Source organism: Atheta coriaria, unplaced genomic scaffold, assembly GCF_025399875.1.
Source record: "Atheta coriaria isolate IRGN ID8LTWV9N9 unplaced genomic scaffold, Caltech_Dcor_3.1 hic_scaffold_6_pilon, whole genome shotgun sequence".
In the NCBI taxonomy this organism is placed as follows: Eukaryota; Metazoa; Arthropoda; class Insecta; order Coleoptera; family Staphylinidae; genus Dalotia; species Dalotia coriaria.
The window spans coordinates 6403134-6420733 of NW_027045448.1; the positions used below are offsets into that span (position 1 = coordinate 6403134).

General features: G+C 41.1%; 1 protein-coding gene across 1 annotated transcript in view; it reads right to left on the bottom strand.

The window, feature by feature from the left end:
- LOC135793782 (cell adhesion molecule Dscam2-like) overlaps window positions 1-17600 on the bottom strand; it is a 43431-nt gene that overhangs the window by 7270 nt on the left and 18561 nt on the right. Inside the window, 8 exon segments of the mRNA XM_065304865.1 lie at window positions 28-179; window positions 920-1064; window positions 1129-1562; window positions 1636-1753; window positions 2802-2948; window positions 3452-3463; window positions 3466-3612; window positions 4376-4702. Coding sequence (XP_065160937.1) covers window positions 28-179; window positions 920-1064; window positions 1129-1562; window positions 1636-1753; window positions 2802-2948; window positions 3452-3463; window positions 3466-3612; window positions 4376-4702 — 1482 coding nt within the window.

A 17600-nucleotide genomic window follows, 5' to 3' on the forward strand; every position in this document is an offset into this window, starting at 1 on the left:
CTCAATTTTATACTAAAATAATAATACCGTAGATATTGAGTCTTGCAGCGTGTGAAGTTCTTCCGGCACGATTTTCGGCGTTGCATGTGTATTCACCGCCATCTTCAACCATTACATGACTGATGTTCACGTGGCTTATAACGTCACCGTGTACGGTAACGTACTGCCCGATCACGAACCTATAAATGTAAATACGCGCATTTGATATTCATGCCACACAGTTAATCGAAAAACTTTGCTTGTAGATTATTCTACAGCTATGGCCATGTCTCGCCATTACCGAACGTATTGTGAGCGAATGTCTCTTTTTGCTCGGCTATAAATCCCGATAATGTACTTGTTTCAGACTCCTTTGGAAAAAAGTTTTGTGTAAGTTTTGGAAATCATTAACGAGCTGCCGGATCCTTCAAGGTACAAAAAACTGCTTATTCATCAGTTTCATAGACTTTTTTTTAATATAAAGAAGATTGTGACTTTTCTTTGAGGTGACGTTTCTTTGAGGTGGCAAATTCAGAATATCATACAGACCGATTCGAAATCATAAAATCTAGTTTGGGATTTACAAAGTTTACCAAAAACTTCCCGGTGACACACTGTAAGTTGACAGCGAAAAAAAGTTTTTCCTCATCTTCATGTTTGTAAAGCGCTTTCGAAGCGGCGCGAGAGTCAACAAATTGTGCCAATTTGGACGTTCGAACGTAATTCTTTTTTGCTTTCAAACTTTTTATCACTTCGTTTAATCTGCCTTATTATTGGTGCGCCTCTTTTGTGCAGCTCCAAAAATAGCAAGAAACGATAAGATTGAAAAAATATATACTCAAATAACTTTTCCAATTAATCTGAAGTGATACTAACGTCGCGAGACCACGAAATATTTCGAGTTAATTAGGGAACTGTAATTAAATTGCGCTCTGCTAACCTGCCGTGACTGGGAAGTGGAAAGCCATCTAGCGACCAAGAGATCTGAGGTGTGGGGTTACCCGTTGCACTACATTTAAGCGAAACGGCCGGGCCTGGTTGAAGAGTTTGCTCGATAAAACTATAAATGAGCGTCGGTGGCGCGTCTGAAACAGAAACAAGTGTCCATGTCCAGAATTGTCTAATTACATTAACATTGGGTACACCTACCACCAAGTTGTAATTCCGCTGCTGCCTGGGCTGTATCTCCTTCTGCTCTTCTTACAATACACTGATACATGCCACGGTCTTCTCTACCAACATGGCCGACAACGTATTCCCTTCCTGTTGTTGGTAACTGGCGGCCATCTTTGTACCAAGTGACCAAATAAGGTCCACCATTTTGTGCTGATACAGAACATTTGAATTCGGCTGATCCACCCATGTCAACACTAAGAACAGGTGGTGATATCTCAACGTGGAGACTAGTTGAGACTACAAGACGTAGTTCAGCGCTTGCTTCGCCACCTGCATTCGAAGCGGTGCACTTGTACAAGCCGCCATCTTCTACTGTCACTGCTTCTATAGCTAAGACAGGGCCTAGTTGACGGGTTCGTGGACCAGGTACCAGGAGGTTTTGTTCGAGGCCATTGTGAGTGAACCAACTGTAGTTTAGAAACAAAAAAATAATAAAAAATCAAATTGAGGTTATGTGATGTTGATGTTGAGAATAAAAACCTATATTCTGGAGTTGGGCATCCTTGAGAGATACAAATCAGTGCGGCGCCTTCATCCTGGGCGACAGTCACGATTCCCGAGTTTTCGATGATCACTGGAGCGACGATTCCGCGATGCTCTGGGAATTGAAGTAGAAAAACGTGATATTTTTAAATTTAGCTGTTGCAAAACAAGTCGGTAGTTCTCTTTCATTAAAATATTCGTTATTTGTGGTGTGATAGACCCGTTTTTTAATGTTTATTTTTCTCTGCGATGTGATTTTTTTTCTTTTATCGCTGCGTCTGCACACCGCTTAGATATCTCTACGAATCTACATGCGCATTGTGGCGGAGAGAGCAGCCAGCGCCGCGTCGCAATACAAAGAGATGAAAAGGAAATAAATTCCCATCGCGCACGCCACGTGCGAATGGAATGGAAAATTATTACCAACAGATTCAAAGAAAAGGAAACGCATCAACGCGAGATGCCGTTTATGATACATTCCTACATTCATCACGAGAAAAAAAAGTTTCGTTCGTTTGCTGTTTACAAACGCAGTACTTAAAAGGTAAATACATCGCCGGGCGGCCATCTTGTTTGCCGCACTAGTTATAAATATGAATGATGGGTATCTAGCTGGTATTGCAAAGCGAAAAATATTAATACTGTGGGCCGGATTAAACACAAGCGATATGAAAGCGGATTAAATCTTTACCTCGCTTTTGTGCAGCGCAAAGTCGTGAAAGATTAATAAAGCTTTGTTTCGTATGAGAGTTGAAACGGCGCTTGGCGATTATTGAATATCCTCAAAAGGGTAAACAGCGGTGTGAAAAAGGACCAGACTCATAAATAATATACCAGCGATGATAATTTTATTCGATTTTTACAAGCTCAAGCTTCTATTTGAGCTTTTAACCATAAAAGCTCTATCCTCATGGGTAATATTTATTTTTATCCAAAATCTTCAAAAGTTCAATTTATTTTAGACAATGGAAGAGATAAAGATAAATAGTGAATGTTTGAGGTTAGGTTATGTTAGGTTATGTCACCCGATTAGGTTTGACATCGACGTCTTTATCGTTGTTATGACTTTGTTTTGCCAAACTTGGGGGTTAAAGTTGCAGTCGTGCACTTTGAGATGTGTCTGGACTTCCGGTTTTGGTGATACCGATACCAAAAGCACTCACCTATTATGCGCACATTCGCCGAACTACTGATGACGACCTGCCGGCTGAGACGGTGCATCGTCCGGCAGCGATACGAGGGAAACTGGTCGCTGAACTCCAAGTTGTGTATGAGCAGCTCTCCGGAGGGCAACTGGTGGAACTTTCCGTCTGCCAAACACACAAACACACGTCAGACTGCGGTCTCGCGATGGCAGTTTGCACATTTCCTGGGCATGCGAGTTAAACTTTTAACATGAATTCTAATTAACAAACAAAATCAGCATAGTAATAAAAAGCGTTGTGTGGTGTGTTCTTTGAGAGAGTCCGTTTTGCTTTATCAAAGTATGAGATTGTGCACGCTTGAGTAGGTTTTCTGAAACCGAAAGGTTTGCTATGTAAAACGTCCCTTGACGGGCGACATTCGAAGGCAGCGGCCATGAAAAAATCCCTTACACGCTCGAACGCCTTTTTCCGGCTTGGATTCGCTTTGATTTCTTTACTGGTCGCTGCGAATCATTCACCTCAACGATTTTCATCAAGAACTGTGGTTGTGCACCTTAACTAAAAGTCTAAAACTTTTGTTTTCTATGCAATAAAATAAAACAATAACAATTCAAAGTTACAAAATAAAAGAAAACGACATATTACGTGATTAAAACTTAAAAACTTACCTCCTTGTAATGAGGGTAAATATAGAAAGAAGGTTCTTGAACCCACGCGATGATCCGCACCAGGTCCTTGACAAACGCCGGCACAACGCATTTCAGCACCGCCGTACACCCCCGCGCCGCCGCTTGCACTTCGACGTCGACTTTGAAAGCCTGCGTGACGACTAAAAAAGAAAACGATGTATAAAAACGCTCGAGATGCTGCATCTCAAGATAAATAATAAAAAATGCGAAGCTTAAAGAGCGCTTGTTTCATTTAAACAGTTTAAAGCATTCCGCGCTTCAAAGCAGGCTTCAATCGAAGCAAATTGAAAGCGTAATTAGAACAAAAACTACTTTTATACTATTACATCTGATGTTTAGTATCTTGTCGTTTGACAATTTGCCTGATTACGCCTTCACTGAGCCTATCAAGAAGTGCGTGCAGAGTTTTATACTGAGTCATTTGTGCTTTTATCGTCTTACTGATTGCAGTCATAACGTTTACAGCACGTATAACAATCCAAATCGTGGTGCTATCCACAATATACTTTTAGAACTCATCAGTACGCTCTGTTAAATTTTATCTCTTTGTTCCTTTTCTTTATTCGCAGGAAAAAAAGCAAAAAATAAATCGAAAATAATTTTTGTCGTGAAAATTTTGCGCCCGAGTTTTGAAACAGTTGACTGTTTCTAATTTTAAAACCATTCTCTTTAGCGCTGCGACCCGGGCTGTTAATTTAATTCCTTCTTTTCGGAGTTAATTAATTTTGGTTGGCGTAAAGACCCGTAAAACTAATTCGGGCGTCTTTTGTTATGCAAATTTAACGGGGAAATCCGTGACCCATTCAAATGAGTTTCGTGAAGTAATATTATCGAAAAAGTAGGCAACACATTATGCTTTTTTAAGTTTTGTGCTACAGCGCATGCGCAGATGATTTAACTTACCAGCTCGCACTTGCACGTCCCGACTGATGATCCTGCCAATGCTATTAGTAGCAACACATCGATATACAGTGCTGTGGATGTCCTGACGGTAGGCGGCGGCTGCAAATGGTAGCAGAACAAGCGTGCCGTTGCGCAGCACGCGCCGGATGCCGGAAACGTCGCCGACGGAAGTGCCGTCCACCGACAGCCAGTCGATCGACGGCTGTGGACTACCAGACGCCGAGCAATCCAACCATCCTCCGCTTGAATTGGAAAACTCTAGTCGCGTTGGCGGCTCCATCACGAACGCCGGTCCCCGAAGATGGGAATCAAAACCTTCAACCACATCTGCAACACCAAAAAGTAAATAAACACATTGTAGGTAGGTTACCACAGACAGGTAAATATTTATAAAAAATGTGAAAAGTTGAAAACTTTTACGTTTTTAGATGTACACACTTTCTGTTTGGGGTTTGCGTTTTATGTTTCTTATGGCATGTAAGGGTAAGTGCATGAAGGTATATAACTCAGTGAAGCTAACAGCACTGGGCGGGGAGTAAATCACGGCCTCCATTTAGGTTTTACAAGTGTAAGTACACCGCGTACGTGCCGCCGCCGCCGCCGACGAGCGAAGGCGTCTGTCTAATCATCGTGGAAGCTTTTAGGGATGCGCGCGGGACGCGCCTACTTCTGCTCGACGCGTCCTTCTGGTCTTTAAAATACGTGCCGAGCACAACGCTTCTCTGTGTTTTCCTGAAAGCTTTTCATCTTGTCTGTCGGCAGTGAATTACAATACTTGCACGCGGCACCAGAAAAAAAATCACAATATTTTACATATATCATTGTCAAATGCGTAAAATGTGTAAATTTAACTTGTCAATAATAAAAATAAAAATTCTAGACTTTTATTTGAATATAAGAAAGTAATCTTCATTTGTGTGCTTTATTTCCGCTTGGATTTTTATTGCTTAGTATGCGTTTAAGATTTTAAAAGATTCGCATAATCCAACGGCAATTTCCTGCCCTTTCCACTTTCCTTTCACCCTATCTCTTTTTCTTGATGCCTGGTTTGTGTGAGTGCGCTTTGTGCATTGCGATTCCAGCCTGAGTGTTAACATTTACCTCACGTTTCCAACTTTCACGGTTGGTCGCGTCCGCGTTTGCGTTTTCGGCGGCGGCCCGCATCTCGCGCCACCGCCACCACTACACCACCAGTCGCAGTAATGTCTGTAATCTGTGACACGGAATTGCTGACGCGTCTCGGCCGAGATTTCTATCTCGTAGAGTCGGGATTAACTTCCGGCACGGCATACTTTTTACGCAAAGTTTAATTCACACGCACGTAGCAAAAAGAACAATACAATCAGTGTAGCAGTGCCAAAAGTTTTGAATACCGGAAGTGCTGAGGAAGCAACTTTTTCTGGTATGGGTTGTGGGAGGAAATTCTTTGGAAACAATTCCACTTATGTTTATTTTATATTTTGTGCCAAAAAAGTTATTTTTGGTAAGATTCACAACAAAATACAAAGAAATGCTTTTTTGTAATTAAAAAGAAGACGTCTGTGATTATGAACATAGAACAGGAGGTAGATAGAAAGAAAGCTATTACTTTAAGTAATAGGATCCTTCAAATGGGACAAGCACAGGTGTTCGAAGACTTCAGACAAGTTGGGAAAACAACGAGTTAAATACATCCTGGCAAACCGTCTCCAATTCCAACTCCCCAATCTTGGATGTAAACTAGTAACTTGATATCGTAGGAGAGGAGACATCCAATACCAAACGAAAAAAATCCTTTTTTTCTTTTAAAATAAAACAAAACTAAACACTTTAAACACGCTGTATGTTTTACAATCATCTCAAATTCTATTAAACTGTAGGAAACTTTAAATCATCTCAAATTACACGAATGAAGCCTTTAAATAGTACTTTACAAAAGAATTCATTAAACTTGAGTAATTTACGATTATTAAATAAATGTAAGCTGAGAAACGCGTTTATTTCAACGATTGATGAATGATTGATTGATTGCGGCGAATAGACGTAATGGGCATTAAAGACGCGCCAAAATATCTACAATATAATAAATTATAGTTGCGTGGGCGAATCGGAAGGAGGATAATGTGATTGTGATGACTCGCCGCGCTCGAACGGACAAAAAGTTTTCGGTTGGCTTTTGCATGGGCTATATACTGTTGCTCGTGCAATCCGCTCAACCCCGTTTGGCTTCATCCCAAACGCCATAATTCATCATACATCTAACTGTCAAACGCAATATTACAATCCGTCTATAATCGTTTAACCGCTTTAGCGATATTGTTAACTCAGGTAAATTATCGTCAAATAATAAAATTAAAATGAAAAATAAATAATATTTAATTTTTGAGTTGAAATATTTCTGTTTTCACATTTTTTTAGGATTTGAATACAAAATTTTCAATCTGAATATACATAAAATAGATTTTCGTTAGTTGCACCATTTATAACTCAAGAACGACTGGACAGATTTCGATGATCTATGATTTTTTGAATTTATCTCGGCCTGGAATAAGATATTCTCTTTTAAAATAATAGCTATTGTCATTTAAACGGTATTAATTAAGTGGTGAAAATTAATATAGTGATTTAATGATAGTTACAGTTGAATAAATGAATAAGGGATTGCGTTAAAATGTATTATTTAAAGATTTAAATGTAGTTTCACAAATGATAAATAATATATTTGCATATCAACAACCTGTAATTAATAATAGTTACGCTCCGGAAGAAGTGATAAAAATACTACGTGGGGAATGTAATTTGCTTGATTAAAACATAAATGTTGCTTCATGATTTTGCTAACGATATTAACTTAATTAAAGCAACATGTTACTTTTTATTTCTACCTTTACTCGGAAAAGTAAAATAGTAACGTAATTTAATTTGACATTTTATTGCGCCTGATGTTTTGCTTTTAATTATCATTACCTGCACGTACATACAATTTCTAATAATACTCCTGATAATTAAATAGAAAACTTGAAAAGAAAAATTTTAACTGAGTTATTTTCAGTTTTATTTACATCTTTTTCTATGAAAAACAAAAACTTTCACTCCAGCTTGTTGAAACTTTTCAGGTTGCACATATGCCGACCGGCTGAGAACGAAAAGCGAACTCAACTGAACTGGAAGTCGAGTGCCAAAATGATTGATAATATGGCGGCAGCGCGAAGGCAACGGACCAGTTGTAGTTAATTTCGTTTCGATGTTTCTTTGCAATTTCGCGCTGTCAGTTTGTTGCCATTTGTAAATTCGTCACAATCACAGCAATGCTTTCCACCTACAGTATACTACCCAAAATACAAACACAACTACAAATATTTAATTCCGGCTTTAATATAGAGATGGCGCACTAAATGCTTGAGCGCCATGTTGATAAATCGCGCACGCCCGTAGTCTTTAGTTTCAATTATTTTCGACACGCGCACCGCGCAAAGGAAATCGCTCTCGGAGACGTAGCACTCATTCCCTCCACCCAAAAACCACCCCTGAAACCCCCACAGTTCACGAATCCCTGTGCGGCGAGCAATTCGATCGCAAATGAAAAATAATTACGGTCCGCGTGTTGCGTCCGGGAACATCTGTCGCCATCAACCTCAACTCCCCGGAAAAGACCTTAATAATTAATCAGACCAACTCACCCCTGAGACGATTACAGTGAAAATATTTTCAACCACACAGAAAAAAACTAAGAACTTTCATTTAAATTAAACAAATATTTGATTTGTTTGTTAAAGTAGGTATTATGACCGTCGGAGATTCGAAATAATTAATTGCCCATAACGTCGTGCGCTCCTTTTTCGCGTGGGATGAATTTTTAAACCCCTTTACGCTCGAACCGAAGCGAACGCATTATTCCATTCTGTTTGCTTTGCAGAGTGAAACGATTTCGAATTTATTTCTGTTTGTGTTTGCACACATCCCAGCACTAAATGTAAGCGAAAGAAGGGGTACAGCTGAAATTCCACCACGTATCATATACAGGTTGTTGTGATAAACCCACAAAAATAAATTATTATAACCTACAAAATAATATTATTATTCTGGGCTGTGTTTAAGGTATTTACATGAAATTAAATTTTATCCTTCGGGTGGTGTGGACCAAAATAATAATAACTTTACGGTAAAACTTAAAGTTATTCGGCCGGTCGTAAATACTCTCGGGCCGTCGTTCGGCGTTGTTTATGTTTGCCTATTTTGTTAAACGTATCGTCTCACCCTCCCGCCGTCCACGCCTCCACCCCCGCGTGTATTATAACTCACTCATGTAATTTCATGTACGTATATCTACGCTGTGTGCGCTCACATTCTCTTTACCGAGTTTATGTCCATGGATATTTATCATAATTAAAGTTTTCTATGAAATTATCCCCCATTCCGTTACTCAAACCGCACCAGTTTCCATACGCGTTTATTTTATCCAAGCTGTTGCTTCGCGGTGTAAATTTCAAATTTAGACCACACTTAAAAAGCTCATGTAAGAATAAAGAAGTAAAAAAAGCCCCAAGGACATTAGTTAAGTGTTGAAAGGAAAACTTAGCGCAAAGTTTCGCTTTGAGAATTTTTGCTTACGCTTGTAACTTTCATTCAAAGCTAAATTTAGTTTCGCAGGTTATAAAACAAAAACAAAAAGGAAAACTCTTTTGTTTTACAACAATTGCATTCAAAAATCTTTTGCGAAACGCTGATCGTAAATGTAGTTTAAATTAAGTTCCGAGTTGATAATATTGTTAGTTTTGGCGACGACGACGGCGCAAAGAACACAAAGTCGGTGAATGCAATCAATCACCTTGCGGGCGACTTTTGATGTCGCAGGCGCGGGGGGGTGGTTTGGTTGGCGGCGTCATCGTCGAAGCCCGCCGACGGCATGCTTAGAATGTTCGTTTAAGAGTCAGCCGCGTGGATTTTGTGTAGAATTCGCGGAATGAATGAATGAATGTAGTGGGTGGTTGTGTTTCAAGGGGGTAGAGATGTGGGGGTGTGTACACAAAGACCACGCAGGAGAGGAAAATCCGGAAGCTGGGGAGGCACTCGCGAGAAGCCAATACCAACGCGCAGCGCTTGAGTTTCATAGTTTTGAGTGTATACTGATTTAGATTAAGGGTGGATCGATGTTGGAGGACAATTTTCGAGGAATTTCACAAGTGAATTCTTTGAATTTGATGACTAATCAACTGAAAAGTAATTTTTTTTTAGAAAATTTGATTTTTTTGAGGAAAAAATACTAAAATATCTGTTTCTTTGTTTGGCACTAATTAAAAAAGCAACTAATTACTTGAAAATCTGCTCAGTGTCTGCCCGCAAGCAATCCCCTTGTCGTTGCAACCCTGATGCGAAAGCACAATGAATGCACGTTGCATTATTGCAAAACGTCGAGCGTAGAAAGATGAAAAGACAAAAAGGATACGCACAGTACAACCCCGACAACGTTTTGTATTTCATCTTTTATGTAACCGGCCGCTGTAGTCGCTGGGAATGTTTGCTTGTAATTTATACAACTACAAGTGCATAAATAATGCAATGTAAGTCCTTTGGAAGTGGATGGTGGCGACGCGGCGGTGTCCAGCTCACCGGAACACACATAACTCCGGCTGGCGCGGTGGGACTAAATGTCGTGTTTTTTTGTTATTTCGGTTCGGTTCGTTTCCGCGCTTTTCTTTGCGCCGCTTGTCGTTGTTGTTGTTGTCGGTCGGGCGGGGGTGTCGGCGGCCATGCGCGACGCGCGATGCATAAACATTCCTGCACACGCCGCGCTGCTGCACGAAATATGCGTGAATAAATCACCTCGATGCGGTTTTGAATTGAAAAATCTCGCCGACGCTGCCAGAAAACCCTCTATCTCTAATCCAGGGGTACGCAAACTGTCACTGGGCATTGGAAACAAATGTTTAAACAAATAACTAGTTTTAAATTGCAAAAATTCCATCAAAAAACTTAGTTTTTAATTTAATTTGTGTCAAATATTTAAAAAATTTTCTTTTACAAGCCTGTATAAATTAAAATCTCGTAATATAACGTAAGCGTTATATAACTGGAATTGATTTTCCGTTAAATGTCGCTGTGCGTTGTTCATAAATGAAAATGCGTTTTTAACGGCGCGCTCCACCCTCGAAGGGTGCTAAAATCCATCATCATCACAATTGCTGCATAAAAAATGCTAAAAGGTATGCAATTATTACACAAATCATGGAAATCAAACGCGATATTTGCACAAGACTAAAACAAATATTTTAAATTCACTTTGACATAAATTGCAAGTGCAAAATCCTCCGCTGCTTTGCTTGAGTAAACAACAAAATTAAACAGAAACTTGTTAAATATACTCCTGCATTCTATTTGAATTCCCTCCTAGAACCAGAAGAGTGTTTATTTCCAGATTAGACTTTAATCTAGTTAACTATTATTTGTTTTTGTTGATTATTCCGTATAGAAAATGTGTATGATTTCAGAAATAGAAACAAAACAAAAATATTGGAGAGATTTTCAACCCCTCACTATTTTCAGAGCAAACAAGCGGCACAACCCCGCGTGATATGTCATAACGTTGAGCAAACATACGCGGTCCGTTTTTCTCAGCGGAAAATCCACGGCGCGCACACGTTAAAAATGTAACGCTGATGGGCATTGTTTGCACAGCCCTCCAGAACGGAGCGCGGCTCTTTCCTGTTTTCCTCCTCCATCTGCCTTCGACGCTACGATGATAGAGTTGAAGCCGGTCTTATTTCCGACCCTCCCGAGCCGCGCACGCTAGTTTTTCTTTGTTCGTGTAGGAGGGTGGAAGGCGGAAGGACCTCGCACACTTTCCCTGCAGCCGGCGGCCGCTGGCGAGAAGGGTTTCCTTGCACGAAAGAGTAAAAAGAGTGGAAGCAAAATGAGCCGGCGATTCATTACAGTTGATGACTTTCGGAGTTGTTCGCCGCTTCTCAACATGAGCCAGCCGACAACCGACCAATGAGGTAAAGAAGATTATCAACTACTTTCAGTAACTGGGTGGTCACCCCCACCCCCCAACTATCTAAAATTATCGACACGTTATTAATTTTCTCAAACAAGGTGCATTAGACACAGAAGAAGGAAAAAACCGTTGTGTTTCGAACATCTAACCTCCAAAATAGGAATTTTGCTCAACAAGTGAATGAAAAGATTAATCAAGCGTTTTCCACCTTTTGTTTCCTCTGCAACGCGCGCTCGCTTCTTGCAAAAATAAAACGTAATAGAAGTGAGGTTAAGTTGGTGAAGCTACGAGAGGCGTAACTTAAATATACGAGTGTAATAAACCGCCATCGTGCAGAAATTCTGCATTTCTTGCGCTTGTGCAGTGAAGGGTTAATGGTTTCCTTCTTGCGCCTGTCGTGCAGTTTATTGTACCCTCCCGGTTTGCATCCGCACCATCGTCGGCCGAAATAACGGAAATAACCTACGATGAAGATGGAACGCGTGCAGAGTGCCAACAGCCACGTCAAGATGGCCGCGCGTGGCAAAACATTTCTTCGTTTATTACCAACAGAGAGTCGTAAAAGATAAAAGCGTTTCGAGCGGGTTTTCGGCCGAAATAATCGTCAATACACAACGCCAACGACTGAAATTTCATATTCGTGGGTTGGAACAGTTGTTGCTTTCATAAATATATGACATGTAAAGTAGCCGAGGATTTGGTGGGCTGAATTTTACTTTCAAATTGTCGGGTTGGCCATAAATTTCGTTGTTATTCCTAGTGGTGACAAACTGGCAGGAAGATGTTGCCCGAAGACTAGCCAACTAGCACCTTTGTGTTGGCAACGTATGTAAATTGAGTGAATATTTGCCTAGAAAGCAAAAATCTTCTATTCGAAGTTCGGAGAACTTTTTTTACAACACTTTGATAACGGATTTCCACAAGAAAAACGAGATTTTTCCTTCTTTCTTAATAATGATGATTTGCATTTTGAAACAAAAAAGCGACACAAACAAGAAACATAAATTAATGATGTTTTCCTACGTTGCTGCGATTTATTTTCCTTCGCTCAGGAAAAAATCTCCAGATGAATAGTCCTCCGCAGGAAGCGACGGATACTAAATGAATAAATGAAAAATGTGTTTTTCATTATTCATTTCATTTCGTTTTTGCGTGCCACGCAGGTTTATTCCGAATGCCATTTTACGACGCGTTGGGCGCAAGTTGATTAAACGACGTTAGAGAGCAATGAAAACGAATTGAAACTAAGCAACAGTGGTGCATGCCATGTGTGTGCCCGCAGGATATGTGCCTTCGTGTTTTCACTTAATAAATCCTTTTCACGAGAGACGCGCGCATAATGTAAAATTACGCCACGACGTAATTCCGCCGTCTTTTACATCCGGCCCGAAAACACCAAAAGCGCCCACTATTGAGGTTAGAATTTATACACAAGTGTCAAACTGTCAACATACTGTCAACACATTTATGCGGTGCTAGACATTCTATAGTATCGATTTTGTACGTTTCAAAGTATTTCCTAGAGGAATGAAAAGTCTGATGCTCATCGAAGCGTGAATATAAAAAGCGGCGAGGTGCGCGTAGAGAAATAAATATCTTTCATATAATGCCAAGCGGGACGGATCTCCTGGTGCGGAAATTTCAAGCATCTTCAGCGCGAGCGCCCTTGCAGGTGTGGAATGGACGCCCGGCGTCTTTCACTTTTCGCGCATGGTTGCCGCTGTCGAGCGGGCAACACGGCGTGAAAGTAGCGTCGTTCGTTGGTTGCTTTTTTTAATTATCTCATGTCACGACACAAAAAATAATGAGATAATATATTTCGGTATGTAGGGATCTAACCTATAAAAGTTATGAATTGCTAGATGTCGCTATCCGCCGCCATCTTATGTTTGTGGTACACGCTGTGAATTATGACAAATGGTGTTGGGGTGAAGTAAAGCCAAATCCCACTGCTCGGCTTTAGTGTACTTATGATATTTATGTTATCAGCGGTGGAACATACCGCGCCGCTGGTAAGAGGACATTTCCAGCTATTTCACGTGTTATTATCAGCGAAGCGTGGTCGCCATTTGCGGCGGCGCATCTCGTCTTTGCCCCGCAGGCTTTTCGTATTGTGATTATGCACTCGGCGCGGCAGTAATGGCGGCGTTTCCGGTACGATGCTCCCGTACGTTGCATCTCGCTGGCTAATGAATACGCAACGCTTCTAATTAGCCGTCAGACCTACAGAATTTACCCCATAGGCAATACTAGTACAACCAGAGAAAAATCATTAATTAAACCGAAGCAATTTGAGGTTATACACACGTTCATGTTAATTTATGTTGAGTTATTTGTGATTATGACGTGAACAGGCGCATATGTCATGTCAGAGGAGTCGTAAACACTGGGATATGTTGTACTGTCACTGATGAGACTGCGTGGTGCTCATCTGGCATGTGGAAAACGCTAAAACGCGCAACAAAGCGGCGCTGATTGGCGTTAATTAGAACCGTCACATTGTTTCCGCGTCCCAGCGGCGCATCGCAAATACGAACCAAGCTGTAAAATCAAATGAGCGGAGTCCAGCGCACAATTCGGGCCCCGCGAAGCAACCAGCAAACGGGCGACGTCAGAGCGCAAGCAGAAAGGTCAAATGCAATTTGCAGGCGCATATGCATTGTCGAGTCCCCATGTTCAAATACGCAGCCGGCGCAATCAACCCTCCTCCCATCCGGCAAAGCCCTCAATCGGTGTATGCATGTGTGTGTTGGTGAGTGGACCGTGGGCCGTTAATGGGATCAATGCGCACACAGCGCCGGGATTTCAATCCTGCGCGTTATGCAAAGCACATTGACCTATATACGAATTGACCAGGCATCAGCGTCACGTACTGGACCAGGTCTGCCACTCGTAATTCAAACCCGCGCCGCCATCTCAGGCATCCTCCATTCTATCCGGAGTGGCTTGAGTAGAGGGTAATTGATGATGGTCCAAATATTTCTTTCTGTTGTTGTAGGCTGTAGGCAGGAATCTAATTGAACCTGGACCAGCGGGTTCAACTCCTTCACATTTATTTCAAACTCCAGTGCGGGATAAGGTTATATAAGTTTCAATAAGACCGTAAAACCCTCATCCGGAAGGTTTCGAAGTTATGACTTGCCTCTCCGCATTCGCCACTGTAATTTGGTACAATTTAACGTACCTTTTGCTTTAAACTACTCGCCTAGTATGCTGGTAAAGTTGGAGTTGTGAATTCACATAACATATGCTGATGTGCGTGTGCCATATTCGCCGAGCTCACGTCGAGCACCTAATTGAAGTCATTAGGCGTTAAATCAGCTTCGAATCGTTCGAATCAATTTGCTCGGCGTTTACTACCGCACGTAGAGCATTTATTGGAAAATACGTTTCTGTCCCAGTCGATATAATTATGAGTATTTTCGACCCCGCCCTCTGATTCCCAAAATTTAGTTCCTAGAACCCTGATTCTCACTAGTCCAGTTCGTGTAGTCTATAGTGGATTATACGTGGCACGACAGAAGGTTGCTGTTAAATGGAGGTGGGTGGGAGTTTAATCGTTTTTGATGTGGCCGAAAACACGGAATTCAATTAGCAAGGGACACACGTCTGCCCGGAGGCCCGCTCGGGGAGCGCTTATCTCCTCTTGAGCTATGTCGTCTCTTCGTAGATTCACCGGAGTCCTTCGAAAATTCGCAAATTCAATAACACTCCAGCCTGAATCTTATCATTCGTAAACATGCCCACTTAATATCCGCAGAGGCAAGAGTAAAGCTGAACTCCTAAGTTGAGTAATTTATGATTTAGTTAGTGACATTAATTTAAATCAACTAATTTTTGAGATTAAAGTTCAAAATAATATTTTTAGAGTCAGAAGTGTCAAAATAATAAAAATATCTGTAGCTGTTGTAGATTTGAAATTTGTAGAATTAAGCACATCTCTTTGTTTCGAAATGTGTCTAAGATCTGGCGGATCAGAAAGAGCGTGGAAATGTTCTTGTATTTTTTTGCGCCGCCCGGGTTATCTGGTCTTTTTCTCAGCGCTGCGTGGCGATGAAAAGAAACGAGGAAACGTCCGGCAGAGCGACGCTTTGAAGCATTTAATTGCGACGTATTTTTTTCAAAGGCCGCTATTAAGGAAGAGTCTTTCGCCCGTTTTACGCCCTTTTCCTCGTCGTTTTTTTTTTGTCTTTCACCTCCTGCTCCTACTCCATGCTTCGTTTTATTTTTCGTCTACGTCTACAACTCTAACGAAAAGATCTCGTGGTTCCAGAAACACAAGAAGAAATGACCTGCAGATGCTGACGATTGCAACACAAAGGACGACATTCGGACGAGGAAAACGAGAGGGTTGGCTTGACCGAGGTGGGCGACGCCTATTTAATTGCGAGCCGCATGTTCCGACCGGTTTGTCGCTACATTTACGAACTGCACATGATTAAAACCCTTCTTCGCGAAGCCTCACCAACGTACGCCCGAGCGAGAAGGATCTAATACGAGTCGGGCGTTTGAAGCGCTTGCCCGAGGACGAAATGGAAGTCGGATTAAAACACAGCCCGGGCGTTTGTTAATTACCCACTCGTTCGGGCGTGCACCGGCCGACACCATATTGTATTACTAGATGCTGCACTCGCATCAAATTACTAATGGGGGACGTAATTTAAATTACAACAAAAATACAAGAAAATCCCACAATGCTTCTAATTATGTATTTTTTGTTTTGTTTGTATTTGTTTGAGATTTTCAACACTCTGTGTAATGGGAACTTTTGCGAGCCAACAGTCGGGATCGACTTTGGGTAGGCTCTCGGGGTGTTTCTCGCTGTTTTGAATTTCGACGGGCGGTGTTGTGATAATATTTGGTTTGTAAATTGAGGATTTCTCGCGTTAATGTTGCAGACGCGCCCTGTTTCTCACAGCTTCGCGCTAAATGCGTAAATAGCGTTTAAATTGTTTGAGGGGCTGGTGGAAGATAAACAAAGGAAAGCTTTTTTGAGTAATAAATTTAAAAAAATATACTGTCAGCTAAAACAGTGTTGTTATATGCAATTACGTTAAGCATCAACAGGCTTTGATAGGCATCAAACAACAGACGATATTATTTTTTGTTAAATTTGAATTTTTGTCTAAATTGAAACGAAAAAAATGCTTTGTGTCACAAAGAAAGCCTATAATCTCGTGAGCTAACAAAGAACAAACAGAAATGATTATTTATTGATTAAATTAAAAATATTATGTTGAAGTAAAAACCGGAAGGAAAAAAAAAATAAAAATTTCAACATAAGCTTGGTTCTTGTCTCCTTGGCTTTCTGTCCGAGGGACATTTTGCCTCTTCGCGAACAAAGAAAGTCTCCAAAAAAGCGTGTTTTGAAGTGTAGCGCACAATGTCGAGTGTGGATTGTGAAGTGGACAGTACAAGCGAAAATGTATGTACCCCTTGTTGGACTTGTCGTCGCCTGCGCGTGGTAGTGTTGTAACTAAAGGAAGGTTGGACCTTTTTCCCGTTTTTTTTTCGGCGCTGCGAATTGGCGGACTTGGCTGTTGAGTATTAGGGTTTTATTTCCGTGTTGCACACTTGCGCAAGCAAGCTTGTTGTGTTCCGGTGGACTCCAAAGTCGGAAATAAACTCAAACTCGAGTTGAATTTTTGTTTTTTGTTTTTTGGCAAAACGGAAGAGAAAAATAGCAAGTTGCAAATGAAACTCAAATGCAAGATTGCAATTATTTTTATAAAACTTGCTGAAAACAATAGAAAAACTAAAAAATTTAATCAAATTGTGAGTCGAAATGTGATATGAAATATTTCAAGATGTTTGACGATCGCAATTATTAGGTTTGAGAGAAAAAAAAGCTCTGAATACATCTTGCGAGGAAAATGATTCAAAAGGTAGCATCCCTCTTGCAGAGAGCACGCGGTTCGAAAATCGCTTTAATCTAATTGGATTATTGGAAATCACTCGAAGCGAGAAAAGTATGTTTCCCCTCGTAGAGCTTTTCGAGCGATTCGACATGTCATCGTCACACACACACACACAGTAGACATACTTATACGAAGCCTAGAGAGGAAGAGTCGCGCGATTGTTGGACTGCGCGGGGCAATGCGGGGGAGTGGAGCATGCCAAACGAACCGACGAGTAGGAATTCCTAGGCGGAACGGATGTCGCTCGCAAATTGGCGTCTCTCTTCGAGTGTGAAGGATAATTCGCTGGAATTCGATTTCGTGTTTGTTCTATTCATCCATACCTGCAAACAGG